Source organism: Macrosteles quadrilineatus, unplaced genomic scaffold (genome assembly GCF_028750875.1).
Source record: "Macrosteles quadrilineatus isolate MER2022 unplaced genomic scaffold, UCM_ALF_1.0 Scaffold_1__1_contigs__length_201487025, whole genome shotgun sequence".
In the NCBI taxonomy this organism is placed as follows: Eukaryota; Metazoa; Arthropoda; class Insecta; order Hemiptera; family Cicadellidae; genus Macrosteles; species Macrosteles quadrilineatus.
In genome coordinates this window covers 19,883,794-19,906,096 of record NW_026542594.1, presented here as the reverse complement: position 1 = coordinate 19,906,096, position 22,303 = coordinate 19,883,794, and the positions used below count along the sequence as shown (strand labels likewise).

The 22,303-nt window shown below is 33.8% G+C and overlaps 3 protein-coding genes across 4 annotated transcripts in view; 1 reads left to right on the top strand and 2 right to left on the bottom strand.

The window, feature by feature from the left end:
- Positions 1–1,659, top strand: part of LOC129004750 (mRNA export factor Gle1) — a 99,931-nt gene extending 98,272 nt beyond the window's left edge. For both annotated transcript variants that reach the window (XM_054433365.1, XM_054433374.1), the window contains exon 14: positions 1,124–1,659. In XM_054433365.1, the coding sequence (XP_054289340.1) occupies positions 1,124–1,240 (117 nt within the window). In that variant the 3' untranslated portion in view covers positions 1,241–1,659. The remainder of the gene's footprint in view (positions 1–1,123) is intronic.
- A 2,016-nt stretch (positions 1,660–3,675) lies between these two features.
- LOC128995030 (uncharacterized) lies at positions 3,676–4,302 on the bottom strand. The gene has a single exon (XM_054419903.1). The coding sequence runs from the start codon at positions 4,300–4,302 to the stop codon at positions 3,676–3,678; it is 627 nt and encodes a 208-aa protein (XP_054275878.1).
- Positions 4,303–11,527: 7,225 nt separating this feature from the next.
- LOC128983170 (uncharacterized) overlaps positions 11,528–22,303 on the bottom strand; it is a 35,405-nt gene continuing 24,629 nt past the window's right edge. Inside the window, exon 5 of the mRNA XM_054402350.1 lies at positions 11,528–13,764. Within this exon, the coding sequence (XP_054258325.1) occupies positions 13,567–13,764 (198 nt within the window). The 3' untranslated portion in view covers positions 11,528–13,566. The remainder of the gene's footprint in view (positions 13,765–22,303) is intronic.

The following is a 22,303-nucleotide window of genomic DNA, read 5'->3' as shown; positions in this document are numbered from 1 at the left end:
AAAAGTAAGTGATCTAGATTTTTTTTATTTTTTGGTCAGGAGAGTTTCGTCAGCAGCAAAGTTTGAGAGCTTGAGTTGAATCATAACATATATTTTTTTTGAAAAATTAATGATGAGTAGTTTTGGAAATAAATCAGGTAGAAGAGGAAGCAAAATTTGGGACCCGCCGACGCTCGGGCGCTGCCTTGCGACTACACGTCTCTCACTATACTACCCTACTACGCACACAGTGATTGATGCATGCAATATTTATTCTAATTTATACATTTATAATATAAGCACGGTAAATTTGCATATATACAATTGCTATTTAATTATTATTTTGTGTAATTAATAACTAAATGATGACTAAATCGGTCCTATATTGAACAATACATTGAAGCCTGTTTAAAAACTGTTAGTAAGGATATTGAAACTAATTTATTTTGTTGAGTGAGTTTAACATTGCTCAAACATTTACAAATCATGTATAAATGGCAATAAACCAATTACACGTAACAACAATACATAATTTTTCACGGTAAATTACATATTTAACAATAATAGTTTGAACACAAAACATTTGACAACAAAATGATGTTCATAAATCTGTTCAAGAATACTTTTACCGTCCCAAAAAATGGCACAACCTTTGTTAGATGGTGCCTAGATCGACTTTCATGTAGGCTAACTTAAAATCAAAAATATCATTTTGTGTTTGTTTTACTTTGCTCAAACAACTACAAATCAAGTGTAAATGGCAATAAATGCCACACATTACAAAAACACAGGATTTGCACTCTAATTTGTACGATTTTAATATAAATAATATATTTATTTCATAAAAAAGTTTTTTTTATCCGTGTTACTATTGTTTCGCGTACTTAATGACTATTAACCACAAAATCCAAACCAGAAAGGTGACTAAATCATCATTGTTGCGTAACTATAATGAGTAAACTGTTGTAGTTTGCTTGTTTATGAAAATATTTTGGATCATATTTGGAAAATTCATTATTTTATACTAAATTACATATTAACATTTCACAAAAAACACTTTTCAACCCTCCCTGTTGCAGCAACCTATTTTTTATAAACCGAACCCTGTATATATACATATATCAAAGTAAGTTTTTTTATCTAGATCACACCAGATGAATGCGGGGGTCCAGTGGTGAGGTTAAAGAACTTCCTGGAGAAGGTTCTCAAGGAAGGAGATGTTTCTCCTCCCAATGGTCTGCTTCCACCTAACTTCTGGTAGTGCAAGACTAGACAGCTGGTCAGTTAGTTTTCATGTAAAACAGAGCAAAAACTTCAAAAGAGGTCTTCCGTTATATATTTGTGTAAACTAGTTGACTCTGGAGTGTACTCATACATTAATAAGCTGAGGTAATGATGTTCATCATATTTAAATTTAGTTATCACTTGATGCAGTAAGAATATATTAAATTTAGTTATAATTTGATACAGTAAAGAATAAAACTGTAGTTTTCATAATTTGTACTCACACAATCCAGATTAAGGTGTGAATTACCCCTTAGTCATAATATTGGATGCTGTAGTAATAGTTAGATATTACTTTCTCGCGTACATGTGGATGTTATTTAATCATGTATATTGTTGTAGTATTTATTGTACATATCCATTTCATATTGTTGAATAAAGACATTTTTATACAAATTGCTTGTTTTTGTACCCAGTGAAATGCATTAGTGTATTGAAAATAATCACTGGTAGATTTAGTGAGGAGTTCTTGTATCTTGTAGGCCAGCGGATCCCAAATTTTTCTAGCTTTTCCACCATCACCTTGGAATCTTTTTTGCAACCTCACATAATAATAGACTATAATTATTTATTATTATAAATTTATTAATATAATCATGTCCACTAAGAAACATACAACTAAATAAACAATGTGATTATGATGGTAATAAAAGTAGGCATGAAGTCAAAAAAACTTTTTTTGAGAAACTATTTAGAACTAAAGTTTATGCCTAATATTTACAAGTGACTTAATGTGGCTAATGATTGTGTAATTTAAAGCTGACTGCTACTGTATGTGTTGGGCATTTTCTACAGATATTCTATCACTGTACTTAATTTATAAGTAGGTTGCCCTCTCACACACAAATGCGCTTTTTACGACCCAATTGAGTTTAAAAAAGCTAGAGGTATAAACACATGTTTTATATGTTTACAAGTTTGTTTAGTAAATCGTGCGTTTATCCCAAATCAATCCTAACGTTATAATTAAGTGCGTTAACGTTATCCTTAAGTGTTATAATGGATAGACCTAGAGTGTACAGCTGTGGAGTCTGCAACAAGAACGCCAAAAGTAGTGCCATACTTTGCACAGGTCCCTGTGGTAAATGGATCCACTTCAGATGCATAAATTTGAAATACTCTGATGTAAAAACGATGTCCAAATTAGAATTAGGTAAATGGAATTGTCCTTCATGTATAAACGGTTTGGCTACTGAAACATCTAATATCAATGTGGAAAATGAGTTTGTTGAATCCGAATTAAACCTTTCCCTCGCTGCAGAAATTGATGGCGCTATCCTCCAAGAAAATGAAAACTTGAAACAACAGTTGAAATGAAGAATAAAAAGTCTCTCTTTGAAATGGAACTTGAAGATAAGTTGCCGCAAAAAGAAGTTTACATAAGAACAATGACTTCAACTCACAATGAGAGAATAGAGGAAAAAAATCCACTGATTAAAACTCTTGAGAGAAAGCTAAGAGCCGAGCTTCAGCTTAGGGAAGAGCTTATAATACATGATGAATCGAGCAAATGTACTGAAACTAAACCTATATCTAAAGACTATCAAACACAAATTATTCTACAAGAATTAAATCTAAAAAAACAGGAAGTAAAAAATCTTAATGCTATTATTAAAGTGTTAGAGCAAGATAAAAATACCCTAGAAAGTGAGGTATCAAATCTCCATTCTCAGAACTCTAATCTGTGTTTGCACTATTACCCAGTTTAAGAAAATGTTCAGAGTAATGATGGGAGGGTATTACAAAGGCCAAGTCTAACTCAAAATGAAAGTCTATCATTTAATATTCCATGTAGCAATCGTTTTGATATTCTTACAGCACCTGATGCTGATGTAGCACAAAACGATGACAGGAGCGATATTTGTGCTATTGGACCTAACTCTTCATCTGCACCTGAAGTCACCAATAAGTTTATTAGTAAGCCTGTGAAGAAAAAGATTTCTGGAAGGAAAACATCATCTAAACTGACAGCTTTCAAAGATTCCCATTCGAATCAGCCCTACAAAAAAGCAGAAGATAATCCAAAAAAGGCTGATTATAGGATGTTGGTGTGTGCTGATAGTCATGGACGTGAGCTATCTCGGAACATAAATAATATTCTTTAGTCCCACGAAACGGTGGCCTTTGTAGCTCCTGGTGGGGGGGCGAAGCTTGTTCTTAACCCAGCAAACCTGAGGGGTGAGAAGCTGACAGAGAAAGATGTATTAGTAGTTTTGGGCTGGACTAATTTTGGTCGTGGTTGTTTGTGCACATCAAATAAATTACGACCAAATAAGTAATAGAAAAGTATTTTAATAAAAAGAGTTAAATTTTGTGTACAATCCTGAAACAAAAACCAGACTAAATCATAATGCGTTGCTATGACAACGTCATCAGCTGACGCTACAACAGCCCCCCACGGAGAAAAGGAATCTATACATCATTTTGAAAAGTAACCCGTGGTCGGATTTGTCTTCCAGAACAAGTTGTATAAGACTTCGGAGATGGAGTTTGACAAGATGGTGGTAGGTTTGAGGTTTCCTCCGTTTGTCCAGCCGGCACCAAACGTTTCATGGGCTCAGGAATAGGATTTTCATCGGCAACATTATAGGCTGGTTTGACCCTGTCCAAAGATACCTTAGTTTCTTGGCCTCTTACAATGATGGTAATTGTCTTTTCTTCACGGCATATGACCTTGTAAGGACCAGAATATGGGACCTGTAAAGATTTCCTTAAACAGTCCTGTCGAAGAAATACAAAGTCACAAGTACAGAGGTTCTTGAACACAAACGACCCTGGTTTAATGTGGCGTGATGCGGGTGTAGGTCTTAGTTGATTCATATGCTTACGCAGCCCTGATACCAATTCTTGTGGCTCGTTGCTCTCGTGGGAAGGTATTACGAAAAACTCTCCCGGAAGACGTAGTGGTTCTCCAAACACCAGTTCAGCCGATGAAGCAGAGATGTCCTCCTTGAAAGCAGATCTTATTCCGAGAAGGACAAAGGGCAGTACTTTGGTCCAGTCTGATTTGCTGTGAGGAGGAAACCCTGCTGGAACCATTAGTAAGACAATCTAACACAGAAGAGCCTGGTGTGTCTGTACCAGTGATGTCAAGATGCCCTCAGAGACCAGGAGATATGAGTCAACCACCTCCTCCAGGAACAGAGTTGCTGTCGGGAAACTCCACCCCACCGGCTTCAACGGTTCATCGACAACAACCAGACCCTCTGACCCACCCATAGATGTAATAAATTTTACTAGTTGTGATGAAATTAGCTTAAGTAAGTCCAGTAAATGTGAGAATGGTTTAATGAATAAGAACTACAAACAATAAAAAAAAAATAGTTTTACAGGTAATAAAAATTATAATAATGTTCACACAAAAAACACTGTAACAATTTATCACCAAAATTGTCAAAGCCTTCTGAATAAAGTCAATACATTGGAATTGATTGCAAAAGAAATGAATTTAGATTTTCTCTGTGTAACTGAACACTGGTAAAAGTTAACGAAATCAACATATGTTCAATTAGCGACCTTCATCATGTCACTAGCTATTGCCGAACTTCTAGAATTCATGGGGGCACAGCAATTTTTTCTCGCTATGACCCATCATGTATCAAAGTAATGGATGATATGAATAAATTATCTGTTGATTTAGACTGTGAAATAGCAGCTGTTGAAATAATAAACATGAATTTATTGCTAGTAACCATATACCGTAGTCCTAATGGAAATGTCCAAATTTTTTTAGCATCTTAGAAAAGTTACTAAGCCAAATCAATCGGCAGAAAAAACAGTCAATTGTATGTGGCGACTTTAACATTAATTTTCTTAGTAATGATGATAGTGACTCTGTAAACCTTTTAAACCTTTTTAGTATGTATGGGTTGCATATGACAATTCATGAGCCTACGCGAGGTAATAATTGTTTGGACAACATATTCACCTCATTAGAAAATAATTATACAGCCTCTGTGCTTAATAAACATGTTAGTGATCACCTTGCTCAAGTTTTTACTTATAATTATAGGGTGGAAGGGAAGGATTACTTTCCTGTATATAAAGGTAAAACAGTCACAAAAATATCTGAGGCTGGTATAAGAAGTTATGTCCTATTCCGCTCGAGTTTTATTTCGCCCGTAACCTAATTAGTCCCAGTTCGCACACGGTCCCAGATTAACCCTTATAATCCTCAGCTCTACCTGCGTCAGGAGTCCTATTCCATCCACGGAGGACCCCACCCACCCCCAACTATGTAAAAGCCCTCCCCTACCCATCACCCGGTTATCCACCTTCGACTACACGGTTATTTAAGCTTCAAATATTTGTTTGACAAATCAAGGGAATTTCCTTTATAGTATTAATGTAAAGTTTAAACACAAAGATATCTGTAAAATATTTATAAAATTTACTGTCCATGTACTGTTAGTTACTGTATGTTTGTCTATCCAAAATGTGCAAATAAGCAATTTAATTATTATAATATTGCGCTTAACGTCAAACAGAAACATATGATAACACTGCAATCCAAGACATGGCCAAACAAAGGCCACTAGTTAGCTGCTCCTAGTGTTAAATACCCATCTGCAACTGCACACCTTTGAGTTTTCTTTATTATACAATTCAAATAATTCGCCTATTGGAATGGTTAATGATGATTGGAGCGTCGAATCGAACTCGATCACCATTTGCCATCTTTTGTGTATAATTATCGTCTGGTGAGATAACAGTATAAGAGCACAAATATATATTTTAAGTGTTATTAGACGTATTTTTTTTACTTTTCTTATACAATGTAATGTGTAGTAGTTTACACAAGGATTGCGTTAAGGTAGTATCGTTTACTCTATTTACGCGAGTTGCGTACACTACTTTACCTACGACAATATTTTCTCATGAATAACCAGATGTGTTGACAGGATGTGGATGAAGCGCGAGGGATGTTGACTTGGAAAGTCCAAGCGTTGTCCGTGCGAAATAACAGGGGAGAAATAGCAGAGTTTCCCATTTTTCCAAGAGAGGGTGGTCATTAAGGATTCGTCATCGGTATGCTTCTTTTTGGGGAGATGAGAGCTAAATCTCATTTCCATTTTATGTGACGTTGACTGTTACACATCGCGATGGAGTACACAACTACTAATAGAGGTGCGCTTAGTCTTATTTACAACGGGTATGGATATTATAAAAACGCGAGAATAAATCTGGTGAAGTGATCTGGTGGTCTAGTTTTATTATTTTATTATTTATTTATATATTTTACGCCACACTACATTTTTTAACGAACTTACCACCCAAGGATTTAGTCCAGAAAACAGCTGTTTGCCACCAGCTTATTCAAATGGGGTTTTATTGCGAACTACTATACTGTAATGAGTTTTACCGGACACCAATCAGCTGATTATACTGTATTTAGGTGGCAATAACTGTTTATAAACAAAAACATAACCTCTCTTAGAAGCTATGACTATGGATTTTTAGTCCTTTAGTTTGTGGAAATTTATAAGGATTCGTACAGATTTAGTAGTATGGCGTTAAGTATTGTACGTAACTTGTCCAAAATGTGTGTAACTTGTCCAAAATGTGTGTACCGGAATCGTATGGTAATCCCTTGCTAGACTTCGTCTCGCACGGGAACGACCACACTGGTCCGGTAAACACTTATTTTTAGGACTACTATAGTAACGTAATATATATACTATTTCGCAACAATACTGTGAAATCACCTGTTATCGTTACATGTTTATCACCTGCGAAAACTCTTCATTACATTGTTTACTACGGCATAAGAATGTTTACTATGTGAAAGCATTGACTAAGGAAATAAAAGTTTCCCTTGTCTGTGGTGAAAGTAAGTATTAACTTTTTATTCTAGGCATAACCAACAAACTGGTTATGCCTTGATGAAGAAGATAAAAAATCTTATTAATGAAGAAAATAATTATTCTTTGTGGTGTGGCGAAGAGTAACGTTCAAAACACTAGTGAAGGTGGGTCTATGCATAATCTCGACCATTTAAAGTGCTTGATAAATCCCAAACTTAAAAAATGGTCTCAAATATGTAATGACTTACTTTCTACTCCTTATTATAAAATTACAACAATTAATACGATACTATAAACTAATACGAACGACTGTTTTTAAGCTAACCATTTCAGTGCAATTCTTAGAATTGGAAAGATTCTCTTAACAGCATTGTTTATTTACAAAACAGCATTGGTACAATGGTTCGTTGCATCACTGTCAGTGGCAATGAGATTTTATAACTTAAACGAAAACATAACCTCTCTTAGAAGTTGTGAATAGTGGTATAAGTAATTAAAATATTGTCGTAGGTAAAGTAGTGTATGCAACTCGCGTAAATAAAGTAAACGACACTATCTCAACGTATTCCTTGCGTAAACTACTACAGTATATTACATTGTATACGAAAAGTAATAAAAAAATACGTCTAATAACACTTAAAACATATATTTGTGCTCTTATACTGTTATCTCACCAGACGATAAATATACACAAAAGATGGCAAATGGTGATCGAGTTTGATTCGACACTCCAATCATCATTAACCATTCCAATAGGCGAATTATTTGAATTGTATAATAAAGAAAACTCAAAGGTGTGCAGTTGCAGATGGGTATTTAACACTAGGAGCAGCTAACTAGTGGCCTTTGTTTGGCCATGTCTTGGATTGCAGTGTTATCATATGTTTCTGTTTGACGTTAAGCGCAATATTTTAAATAATTAAATTGCTTATATGCACATTTTGGATAGGGAGACAAACATACAGTAACTAACAGTACATGGACAGTAAATTTTATAAATATTTTAAAGATATCTTTGTGTTTAAACTTTGCATTAATACTATAAAGGAAATTTGCTTGATTTGTCAAACAAATATTAGTCGAAGGTGGATAACCGGGTGATGGGTAGGGGAGGGCTTTTACATAGTTGGGGGTGGGTGGGGTCCTCCGTGGATGGAATAGGACTCCTGACGCAGGTAGAGCTGAGGATTATAAGGGTCAATCTGGGACCGTGGGCGAACTAGGACTAATTAGGTTACGGGCGGAATAGGACTACACGGTATAAGAGAATTCAAGTATTATTTAAGAAAAGAAAATTGGAAAGAGGTTTTTTACATTAACGACATTAACTTAGCATTTAGTAGTTTTGTAAATATTTTGTGTTTTTATTTTAACCTTTGTTTTGTAAAACATGTAAAAAATGTCAAAGGAAAAAGAAGACCTTTAACAAATGTTCTTGGTATAATTCAGAGCTACAAAAACTTAAAGAAAGATTGGATTCTCTCTACCATTTATATAAAGACACAAATGTTGTTTGGTATAGAAATGAGTACAGAAAACTTAAAAATGTGTATAAATGTAAGATTAAAAATGCCAAAAAAGGGAAAATGCTATGCCATAGAAAACGCCAAAAATAAAACAAAAGCTTTATGGAATATTGTAAATAAACATAAAAATAAGTCAAGCAAATGTAGAGTAGATAATTATTTTAAGTCAGATGAATTAAATGAATATTTTGTGAATACTGCCTGTGATAATGTAAATTCTAGTCAAAATGTAGGAATAAGTAATTGTTGTAACTTTACTCATTATTTAAGGAAAAAGTAGTACCTGATAGTGTTAGAGATTTAGTTTTTAAATATGTGACGGAAAATGATGTTTTAGATGTAGTAAAACAGTTAGCTCCAAAAAAAAGCATGGGTCATTTTGGAATGACAAATGCTCTCAAGGAGACCATACCTTACTTAGTAACCCCATTAACAATTTTGATTAACAACTGTATGGCTCAAGGTGTTTTTCCTGATATCATTAAAATAAGTAAAGTTCATCCTATTTCCGAAAAAGGAAAAAAGATGAAATAGGTAACTATAGGCCTGTTGCCAAATTGTTCCTGTTCTGTCTAAAGTTCTTGAAATAGTTATTGGTAAACAGTTAATGCAATACTTAGAATCAAATCAACTCCTTTGTACAGAACATTTTGGATTTCGTAAAGGGCTTTCAACGACACATGCCATTACTTCCTTGGTTGATGAAATTCTCGACTGTTATGAAAATAAGGATTTTGCTGCAATTACATTCTGTGATCTCAGTAAAGCATTCGATCGAGTATCCCATGAAATTTTGGTAAAAAAATTAGAATATTATAACATTAAAGGTAAAGTGTTAGATTTATTTAGATCTTAGTTGTCAAACAGAACACAATATGTAAATGAAATGAAATAATGAAATGAAATAATATTTTATTTCCCATTAATTATTTACAGATAAGTACATTGTATTTTTTTCTTTACTTAAATATGATACAGCAAAACATTACTAACTAGATAACAAAACAAAAATTATATACTGTAGAAATAGGTGAATAAAAGTGTAAAAAAAATACATTCTATAGGAAAGGAAAAAGTCTACATAGGCAGGGCCTGTGCGTAGACTCGAGTTGCGAAAAGATTAATTTAAATGGGAAGTAAAAAATATATAGGAGGAAAAAACCGTATAGTTAATTTTTTTTTATATTTGTCTTGCGTAGTTTTGGGAGAAGATGCATCATCTCTTAAGCCTGTATTTTGTGGAGTTCCCCAAGGATCTGTGCTTGGGCCTCTGTTGTTTTTGGTAGTAGTTAATGATTTAAGTGTTAATATCCCTTATATGCCGACGACACAACCACCATTACTAGACATGCAGATCATGAACAAATTTTTGTTGACTCTATGCATAATCTGAAGCTGGCTGAAAACTGGTTAATTTCTAATAATCTTGTTCTGAATAATGATAAGACAAAAACTGTTTTGTTTAACCTTCGTGAAGTACATAGTACGCCAATGGATGAGAGAAATTCAAAATTTTTAGGATTAACTTTTGATTCTACTTTGACCTGGCATGACCATGTTATAGTTTTAAAAAATAAACTGAGTTCAAGTATATTTGCTCTTAAACAATTATGTGGCGAACTAGAACGGCCTTCTCTCATACAGGCATACTATGGACTTTTTTCATAGCCATTTAAGCTATGGGTTACTTGTTTGGGGGTCTTCTGCTCATGCAAAAGAAATTTTCAACTTGCAGCAAAGGGCAATTAGGGTAATAGCTGCTGTAGATAGGCACCATGATTGCACTGATTTTTTTAAAGAATACTAAATATTAATACTGTTTTCTCTATTTATTAAGCAATGCCTGTTATATTTAAGACCACAATTAGATAAGTTAGATTATAGGAGAGATATACACTGCCATAATACTCGTCATAAATTTAATATAAATCTTCCTTATGTTAGACTTGCTAAAACTAATAAAAAACCATTAATTTTAAGCAGTAAATTTTATAACAAGTTACCAATAGCCATAAGATTACTTAGTGATAAGGATTTCAAGATTAAAATAAATAACTTTCTTTGTAATCAGCCATTATACTCGATAGAAGATTATATGTCAAGAACACTGACTCCACTAGATTTTAATTAATGTTATGTTATGACTAATTTGACGTGCCAATGTATGCTGGTATGGAATATTAACTGGTAAATAAAAATCTCATTCTCATTCATAACTATATCTTGTAATTGCGGCATTAACCTGATCATCTCCAACGATCCACGGTCACTTCGTAAGCATCGTCCTCGTCTGTGGTAACATCATGATCTTACAAAAACTTGAGAGAAAATTATTATTGGTCACATTGTCACATTATTAGAGCTTTATTCACACCCAAAAAGTCCTAATAAAGTATTCAAATCCACACATTAAATTGAGAATAAATAATTCCCAAACAATTGTTGTTAAAAATTCCTAGTAGCCTATTATTAAGCTAAAACACACAATAAACTGTGAATGTTATAATGTACAGCCGTGACTCTTGCTTCCCGCTCGGTACTATTCTGGTGCTCACTAAACTGTTAATTCCAGTTTCAGTAATGCAAATTAAGAGTCCCCAAGAAAAAAACATTTTCAATGTACCACCCACACATTTTCTCCTCCCGCCACCCACCAAAATTGCTTCCACGACCCACTATTGGGTTGCGACCAATAGATTGGGAACCACTGTTGTAGGCTATATATAAATCTTGTACATATATTGCCTAAGTAGACAGTAGAATATAAAAATGTAAATAACGAAGCAGATTAATAGAATGTAATCCAATACTGTGTATTTGCAACAAATGCCCAAGTCACTTATCATTTTGAAACATTTTGGTGGAGTTATCAAGCAACTTATCTAAACAAGGTTCATGAAAAGCAAACATTTTACTTAAAACAATTGTATTGTATTTAAAATAAATTAATTTGAACATGGTTTACTTTCACTTTATTAAGTACAACAAAATAACTGGACTAGAGATTGTTTACAAAGCACATGAATCAAGTAAATATATCGACTAGAAAATCACTCAAGTCAAATTACATAACACCATAGTAAACTAATATTGACATAAAAGTTTGACAATTAAAAAAAATTAACCTATTTTACATCATCGCCGATTACAGATAATTTATATTTAGAATTTTAATTCTAATAAATATTAAATTAAATTATTGAAAGTACCTACATTAAAATGTAACTACACTCGAACGGTCCCGCAGAACACGGGTAATACGAATGTCCGCTTAATTCAAACAAGTTCCAGAAATTTTTGTAAATAATTTCCCCTGATGTAAAAATATATATTTTACAAGACTAAATACCTAGAAATGTTTTAAAATTATATTTCTTAATCCTAGTGTGTTAAAATGGATTTTGCTGTATATTCAACTGTTTCGGCAAATTATTATATTTACCTTTGCTGTTGTTGTCTGTTGTAAATCTAATACTAATATATGTTCTTGAAACTGGGATAGAAAATAAATAGGCCCATAGTTATATCATAGATAAAACATATTCCCTTAGTAGATTTCTCATCCTTATGGAAACCTTCCATATGGTGTTTTTTGCTGAAGACGATTTTATTGTTCTGTACGGTTTATGTAGAGGTCGTGTTTTGTTTAGAATTTGTTTCTTGTTATTACAGTAATTTAAAACCTCGTTTAGCCAAATACTGTAGTCCGATCTAATCATAAACAATAACTTGTCCCCTAGTTATATAACCAAACAGTAAAGCACAAATCAATAAATTAACCCTAAAATAATATAAACAAAACTTTGTTGACACTAGCGCCCAGCGTGATGATGATGTCCACATGACAGGTGGGAAATATTTGTGAATTTACGTTGCAGTAATCCCAGAAGTCTACCATGATTGCAGATGATACGCTGTATGGTACTATGGGATGATTACCGCTAGTTTGGCTTGAATGAAAATATCAGGCTGGCACACCTCTAGTTATAATAAAATATTCTTTTCGTCGTTAGATCTTCATTTACCCTTGATATGGTAGTTATTTAATGTGTTAAGAAGAGTTTTAAAACCCATTGGCTGGATAGAACTTTTCATAGCTTCATTTTTTTCTTTAATTGTTAAAACCCCATTATCTTAATAACTTTATGACATAAAGACAGGAGTTGGTGTAGTATAACCAAATTATTTTGAAAATTTTGTAAAACTATACAAATTTTTAATAGTCTCAAGAATTGAGAACCTATACATTTTGGTATTGACACATCACAAATTGTTGAAAAAACTAGTCTTGAAAAGTTTGGAATTAGTCTTGAGTTTTAAAATGGAAATAAACTAGACTATAACACAATATTTATGATTGCGCAATATTGTTATTTTATTTATGTAAAAACGCTAATGATGAATGACATTAATGTCTATTTACAGAGTATTAAATTGTCGGTTTTTGAGTTGTTTGTTTTGTTATATGTTTTTTCCATGTTGGATTTATCCTGGTTTTGATTATTCGTGATCTCCCTCTCCCAAATCACCCAGGGTTCTACTGTACTGTAGGAGTAATTGAGGTTCAACCTTATTTAAATTATTTCGGCCAATCCAAACAGTGTTCGGTCTTATTAGTTTGGATTAGACGGACTCAAAAAGTTTGTATTTTCCAAAAAGAGTTGTAAATTATATTTCCTGATACCAAGGAATGACTTTTTAAGAGTTTATCCGCCGATACCTCTTTATTAATACAATAGTTGATCCTTTAGCTAAATGATTTATGTTCTTTAATCCTTAAGTTGGGTTTTCCCAGCATCAGATATAGATAGCTGATTACGCTCTCCTCTTGTCTTTATGGTAATTTAATGTTACTATTTCCCTAGAAGTGGAGCAGACTGCCCCTGGAGGAGCAGTCTGCGTCTATGAATACACTCATAAGGAAATGAAATCTTTGGTTCCTTGAATATAAGATTCGATAAACTAAAATTTTGTCAATAATCGTCTGGAGGTTCAGTCTTGATTTTCACCTCTACCTGACTCAGAAGGTAGCTCAGGTCAGGCTCAGGTTCTTGTTTGATTCTGTCCAGATCTGATTTGATGTTGACCAGTTCCGGTTCACAAAGTCCAGGTGTTGAACCTGCCAGTGAACTTTCAGTCAGCTGTTGTGATAACATTTTGCTCCATCGATTCTGTAACATAAAACACAAGAAATTTACTGGCATTAATTTTTAAACTATTATTTTTTACCGTTTCAGTAAATCTTGGAGAAAGTATTGATGTTGTTAAAAAAATTGAGTTTGAGTTTTGGGTGGAAATATCTATTTTGGGTCTCCCTGAACCCAAAAAAAGTTTTAATGTGATGAATAATCAAATCGAAAATCAAAATAAAGTTTATTTCCAACAAAAAGTGATACAATTGAATTCATGAATATCCATTTCCAGTGAACCTTACCAACTTTACCAATATAAAAAAATAAAAATCTTATAAACTAGAATTATTTTTTTTTAAGATCCAAAACACTTTAATATAATAAGTTATAGTACAATTTTGACATTAAAAATAATAAAACATTTAAATATATTTAAATTAATAAATAACTGTTACTCCAGTCCCATCTTCAAACTCTCTAAGGGTCCTCCACTTCTTCCTTGTCCTCCTTAGACACATGCTGCTGGCCCTTAACGTCGCACAGATGGTTTTTACACCTATCCAGTTCATCACTAAACTGTAAGGTTTCTTCCATTTTTCTGTTAGGCATTCTGCCATTGCTCTGAGCAAGGTCTGAAACTCTTTGCCCAGCATTCCGTCCACAGACGTGACTAGTGGGGTAAAAGATGCATTTCTGGTTTCTGTTATTGTTAAATATTTCCTCTTCTTCTCTCTTTCTGCATTCACCAACACTTTTTTGTATAGGAGGTTCAAGTACGACGGAGCATCAGTGTCAGCGACACGTACATCGAATAATGCTTCCGTCTGAACCTCCCATACACCCCTACAAGCCAAGTCTGCTTTTAACGCTGCAGTATCAAATGACCCTTGCTCAGAGATCATTGGTTCTCGAACACAGTTTCCCCATGCTAGCTCCATCAAGCTTCCAAGGGTATCCCTTACCTCATTATGTCTTCTTATTATCAAACCACCTGTGCGACAGTTAAGGGTATGTTCCATATTGAAGTTTTTGCCACAGCCATCACATGAAGAGGGGAGGTGTATAGGAGTTTTCCCATATCTTAATGCAAGAACATCTCTGAACTCCAGTGGAGAAAGATCTAAGTTAAGTTTTTTCAGAGGAATGCATGACAGCCATCCACCGTGTTTTGCTTTAGTATTTGCTCCTTGCAAGATAATTTTTTGTTGTTTTAGAGGAAGATTTTGAATAGTCGATTTCAAAATGTTTTCTTGTTCTAATCTTCTCTCCTCTTTCAAGTCCTTTTTTGTGATAATCAAATGTTCTTCATGTTCTTGGATACTTATTTTCCTCTTAGTTTTAGGGAGTCTATGATGAATTTACAACATCTCTTTGAAGCTCGGAACAATGCTTTTCCCTGAGCGGTAGGGTCAACTAAACCAATTCCTCCATTTTTTATTTGCAGATGTAATATTTTTTGTTCATCTTGGTTTAGGTGAGAGCCAAATAAAGCAGGAAATAGGTTTTGTTCTATTGAGTTTTTTATTGGATGAAAATTAATGTCTTCACTTTCAACAACTCTTTGAAAGAAATTCCATTTAGCTTGTATGGATTTTGTGGCAACAGTGTGTGCAGATTGTGGGTATTTTTTAGCTACATTCATTCCCCAGACTTACCAAATGACAATTCCACTTTTCTACCTTCTTTTTAATAAAGACTTCTTTTTCAGTTTTGTCACATCCAATAAATCCTCCTAAATAACTACTCCCAGTAACAATCTTTAATCCTGATATGTTGGATAGGTCTAATGTTGATGGTTCAGATCCAACAATCAAACGGGTTTTGTGAGCTTGTGGGTAGTAACCATCTTTAGGCCCAATTTCTTGTAATTTCTCCCACCATTTTATCACATTATAAAGTTTTCCTTGACATGATGAGTCATCCGCATACCATACTTGGTTTGTATCTGTGATGGTTTTTAATTCATTAATTAACGGCAAAGTGGCTGATCCATATAATATCATGGATAAAGGGTCTCCCTGAGTAACGCCTTCTCTGCTATACAGTTGTTTTTTACTTCCTGGCATAATTAGTGCAGCCTTACTCTGGTATGTGTTGAAAATGAGTCGTGCAGCCCTTGGCCATTTAATTCTTGCCTGCCAAAACGCATGAACTCTGTTTATCCTGTTGAAGGCATTGTCAGCATCAACCATTATCATGCAGCTGTCTTCTTCAGTTTGACGTTTTTCTTCATATTGGTCTCTCATGAAATGTATTGCACCTTCAATTCCTGCTTTTAACCCTACACAGAGTTGATCAGTGAAACATATTTCAATAACTTCATCACCAGCTGCAAGAATTATGCATTTTGCTAAGATACGGCGGAGCACTTCTCCTACAGTATACCCACCGGTCTAACACCAGGGCATTTGTCAATTGCAACCAACCGATTAGCCATAAGAGATTGAATTTTTGACCAAGGTATGATTTCCTCATTTAACTTCATTGCTAATTCAGCAATTGACGCTCTTAAAAAAGCACTTTTTCTACCATTCCTTAGTAAAAAATCTGTCCATTGTTCAGAAGTACTCCCGCCTGGCCCTCCACTTCCATGCAATTTTCTTGCAACTTTTTCTACATGTTCAGCTGTGATTTCAACTGACTCTAATCTAGGCATTTCTTTCATGTGGCTAGGTAGTCTTAACAAATCCGGATGAGGCATTGTGCCATTTGGATGTTTTTCTTTCAATATATCAAATACTGTGCGTCTATCACCATCTATTATAGTATCAGGACTTAATATGCCTCCTTTATTGTCTTGATTAATAATCTGAGATGCTTCTTTTATTTTTCCTCTTTAAAACAATCCATTGAATTTAGTTTTAATGAACTCTTCATTATCATTATTTTCGGCTTTATTCTTTGATTTTAGGGACCTATTACATCCAATTGCTTCATCTATTAATTCATCATAGCATTATTAGTCCACTTATCAAGTCTTCTTTCAATTAATTTTCTAATATCGCCTGTCTTACCATATTTTCTTTTTGTAATATAACAGCAATGAAACATATGAATCGCTCGGAAAATTCTTGACCATTTGCTAAAAGTAAAATTTCTTCAGCTAACATTTTCACAAATCTGTCACCTATAGAGCCACATGGTAGGTCGTATTGTAATCTATTGAGATGTATGATTTTTTTCCAACGGGACTTCCAATCTGAGGTAATTTGGTGTTCTTCTATAGAATTATTTATGTTGAAAGATTCTACTAAATCTTTACATTCATTCAAATTATCCAACTGTAAAAGCTTTGGTTGATATAATGTTTCAGAATTTTTTAAGAGGACAAGGTGTTTTAGTTGGGATTGGTTTGTTGATGAAATAGCTTCTCTTATTCTTTTTAATTTTAATTGCATTATCATTGTATGGACTGTCAGTACTTGTTACTTAATCTTCAGCTTTACCAGTGCCTTTACAATTTTTAATATGAATTTTTATGGCTCTTTTAGTATATTTTTTTTACATTTGGGACAAAAATCATATCAATCTATGTCAAACAGAGGCAAAGGATAAGGTTCGACAGATAATTGTGACCTTTCTGACATAGCATCTGTAAATTCTGGTGTCACATTTACTTCTGATAAAGGTACATCTTCTTCAGGGCACTGTGACTCACTTGAAAAACTGCTGTCGTCACCTTGCCACTTAAAACAAGGTCTCATGTATCTCTCGTCTCTGCCCATCGTTGTCTTATATAAACCAGTGGATGTGCTTGGAGGGTCAGGTCTTGCCTCTCTAACTGTTGAACAATCAGAATTAGGGTCTTGCCTTGGTCCGGGGTTTGATTCAACATCCCCACAAAGGAGTATTAAAGTCATTAGTATTGCAAATGTGTAATTAACATTTCTGTATTTAGTTTTATGAATTTGTTTCTAAATTCGTTTGTGTTTTCCGTACAAAATCCTTTCTAAACTAATGTCATAATGTATTGACTGTTGATTAAAATTAAATACCATCATCACACAGTTCATACTACGGAAATTACTACGGAAATCTCTCTAGCTTCACAAGAATACAAGGAATCCAATACACAAAGACGAATTAAAAGAAAAATTCTTAATATCAACAATATTTTCTTAATGTTTGTTCTTACTAGATTGTTTATAGGTTAGGATAAAATTTACCTCTCATATCTTTCCATTCTTCTTAAAGTTAAAGGTAATTCACATAATTCCAATTTCAAAATAACTGTTTAGTAAAATAAAAAACATATCACAGAGCTAATAACAAACTGAAAATTGACAAATTTCTTTAAATAATTTGGAGGGAAAAATTTGTAATGTTTTGATCATCATAGAACATATGATAATGCACAAAGCAATGCTCAATTTAAAAATTTGGGAAATAAGTCTACATGGGCTTGGGAGCCTGTGCGTAGGCTCAGTCGCTATGAGTGGATATTTTGTATTGGAAAGACAAGAATAGGAATGTTCAGTGGAATATTTATGAATGGAATGTGATTTTTGTATGGCTGAAGTTTAATGACTGAATTTAGGTAATTTTGAGGGAATGGAATACGGAGGGAATGAAACAGTAGTTAAGTAATAGATGCGGAGGAAAATGAAGTAGGGTCAAATCTTCCTGTACTCTGGTTAGATAAGGTGTTCTGATTTTTCTACAACCCCCCCTCTACTAACCGACTAGTGATGCATTTCTAGAAAATAATAATCAATGGAGAGTAAAACAACTGATAAGAATTACAGCGGGAGTTAATATTACGATATAAAACTTCTTACAAGGAATTTGTCATTAAGTTAGAACTTGATAAATATGAGGCAGTTATTCCTACATTCTGTGCATATCGGGCTCTATAAGAATGTGATTTATTGTAAAAATTAAGAATCGAAGTTCTTGAAATATGAATTGAAAGAAACTTGATGAACAACTGTCTTACACTAAGCAAGGAAACTTCACGAAATAGTAAATTAGTGTGGGGTAACGAATAGGTTTATTGAAATTTAAACAAACTTTGACTAACAATTTCTGAAGGACAAATAATGGTTCTAAAACAGTGGAAAAAGCTCCGCTCCATACGATAAAGCCAAATGAAAGTAACGATTGTATCATCGGCATATATTTACTGACGTGTAGCGTTTGGCAACGGTTGGTCGTTAGTGTATATGTTATAAAGAGCTGGGGCTAAGACGCTACCCTGAGTCAATCCATTTCTTTGATTCCTTTGACCTCTCCGCTGACTCTGTCTCTCTTTCCAGTTGTTTTTTTTGTCCCCCTTACTGTGGAAAGTAGACAAGAGACACACTTCTTTCTTGTCCTGTCATCTTAGAGCCATCATGTCACAGCTAAACCCAACTTCATACTCACCGACATCAAGTTTTTCACTTTTGAAACTGTCAGGCATATTTGTCCTCCACGAGTTCACCGTCCCAATCACATTGAAACCAATATGTTTCAATCTATAGTAGAGGAGAGGTGAGGAGTACCAGTTGTCAATTGTGATGTTATGACCATTACCGGAACATTCCTTGGCCATTTCAATCACTATGGCCTTGCTCAACAAAAGTTTTTCCTCCTCAGCAGTGTCTCCACCCCCTTCTTCCACTGTTTTACCTTGTTTCACTTCAGCCCCGGTGTATATTTTAAATTTTGAACAGTATCCACTGCTCAACTCACAACATTTGTAAAATTTGATCCCGAACCTGGCTCTTTTCTTGGGGTTGAATTGCACATAGGTACCCCAACCTCCCACGAAATTTCATCAAGCTTTCGTCTACTGCAATATTTTCATCGGCCAAATATAACCGAGAAAACTTTTGATTCATATAATCAATGACATACCTCAGTTTCCACAGTTTGTCATTCTGGGGCTTATTTTTATCATCACAAATATGAAACATTGTTGATAAGAGCAAAACCTACGTAAAGGCATAACTTTTCTAAAAAAAAATGGAGTCTCAGTAGTAGCAGTAGGGGCCCAATACGATTGAATGGTCCTTTTCTTCACAAGTGATATCAAAATACATAGACTGTAAAAACATGTCATTTCATCAGGAGTTGTTTCAAACCATTCAGAGAGTTACTGTTTATCTTTACCACTTGCATTATTTTTTTCAATCGTCTCTTTGGCGTATTTGTTCGTATCTGTAGCAACATGTTGCCAAAAATCATCCTCGACAAACGTGTTGAATACTTCAACTTCAGATGGAGAAGGACCTAAATTTCTGGCTAAGCTTGCCCTGACACCAGGGCAGCCTGTAAAAGGTATTTTGAAAATACTATTATCTTCTATGGTGTTGGTCCATTTCCAACCTTGTTTTTTTCTTTTTCTTTTTGCAGCTGTTTTAGGTTGGCCCTTGGACAGCTTAGTAGGCTTAGGTAGCACTAAACTAGGATTTTTTCCTTTAGGCCTGCCTCTATGTCTTCCCCTTCCCTTTGATCTACCAATAGTTGTACCTCTACTATACTCAGGTACTTGAAAAGAAATGTTTTCAATAAAACTGGGGTCATCAGCCTCCTCAATGGTTTTAATGGCGGACGGCGATTCGCCGTCGCTTCACACAATGGCTCGCAGGAGCACCGCCGTCGCTTTAAATTCAAATTCAAATTCAAATTCAAATAGTTTATTGCCATTAAGTATACATGTCATACAATAGGCCAGGTCAATGGAGATAATATACAATTCAAAGTACAATGTACAGAGTCAAGTGTAAATAGATGAACATGCTATACTAATAAACTAATAATACTGGGTTTTTGTACAAAAGTATTTGAGATGTATTGATAATGATGATAATAATACTGTTTATAGTTAAGCAAACAAGTTGGGTAAGTGCCTATAACAAAATAATTACAAGGCTAAAATTGGCAGAGAGATACAGCTTAAAACTAAATAACAATAAATTTTTAAATAAAGTTCACAGAAATAACATTATTATGAAAGACTATTATATCACAGTTCATGAAACCATTATTACATACTTTAGAAACAATACCCTACTTAACAATTAGAATTTTACAGAAAATCATCATGTTTGAAAGATAAAAATTCCTCGATAGAGTAGATAACCTTTCTGTTCAAAAAATCGGTCAATACATTTTTCAGTGACTTAATAGGCAAGTTGCGTACATTTTCAGGGAGGGCATTGAAAAGTTTAAGTTGTAAATATTTATAGCTGCGCTGTGTTGAGGCCAGTCTTAATGATGGTAACTCTAAATTATTCCTTAGTCTGGTGTAATGATTGTGAGTTAATGAGCGAGATGAGAATTGTTCAATATTTGTTTTTACAAAAATGATATTCTGCAAAATGTACACACTTGGTAAAGTGAGAATTTTGTATTCAGGAAAAAAGGTCTTACAACTAACTCTACTTTTTATGCCAGCTAGGATACGGATTGCTTTTTTCTGTTTTTTAAAAACGTTAAGCGAAGGGGTTAAATATGAATACTCATTAGGTTAACATGGGAAACTCCAGAGCCACGGGGGCGGAGCCTGAAAAGATTTTTGAGATAAGAATATGTCTATATGTTAATCGGGAATGTTAGCTATCATCATACCAAATTTCAACCCTGTCGGTTTAGTATTTGTCGCGATTACTTGTCACAAACATCCATCCATACTTCCAAACTTTCTCACTTATAATATTATAGTAGGGTGTCGTCCATTAGCACGATAACTCGAGGAAAATTTATCCGATTTTGATTAAATTTGGTAGAAATGTGTAAACCTACCTTTATTCAAACGAGTTCGCAAATCGTCATGGGAACAGGGTTTTATGGGGGGATTTACGGGGTAAAAATAGGTTTTCCTAATTTTAGCATTCAAAACTAAAAATTTCCCAACTTCTCTCTAAACCATTTTGAAGGAATTAAAAAAAAAACAAATAATTTTGTATGAATGAATGAATGAATGAATGAATGAATTTTTGAATGAATTAATGAATGAAAAAGTGCTTTTATTTACAAATATTCGTACAAAAAAAAAATAACTTCTTAGCACTAACTACAACAACAATGGACATAAAGCCCGTCTGTTGCGGCTGGCGTACCTGGTTAGCATTAATTTGTACAATTGACTAACGTAAACTGTTCAGATTAACTGTTAAACGGTTAACGTAAACTGTTGTGTAAATCAGATTAAAAATTAAATAATAAAACAATTAATTTTTTGAAAATAGACATATTTCTCAAACGGATTTATACATAATTTTGTATATCAAAGTGTTTTTGTACAATTATTTGTTACAGAGAAAATAAAAAAAATTTAAATTCCCATATTATTCTTATGGAGAATAAGTAAACTGTTGTAATTTGCTTGTTTATGGATATATTTTTATTTTGATCAGACTTGTCAAATTTATTTATTTTATACTAAGCTATTTTAATGTTACTAAAAACACACTTTGTTACCCTCCCTGTAACAGCAAACCTAAGTACTCGTTAAACATTGGCTGTATGAGTTATTAATTAACAGCTGTGTTTTAGGAACAGACTACAAGATCGCACTACTCATCCTACACTCATATTTGTGTTAAAATATGCTCCTAGTCAGGTTGTGCAAAATTATTGCACTTTGGCTGAG

What these genes read in the sequence shown, in the direction of transcription:
- LOC128995030 (XM_054419903.1), bottom strand. Translation starts at nt 4,302, where the DNA reads ATGGTTCCAGCAGGGTTTCCTCCTCACAGCAAATCAGACTGGACCAAA.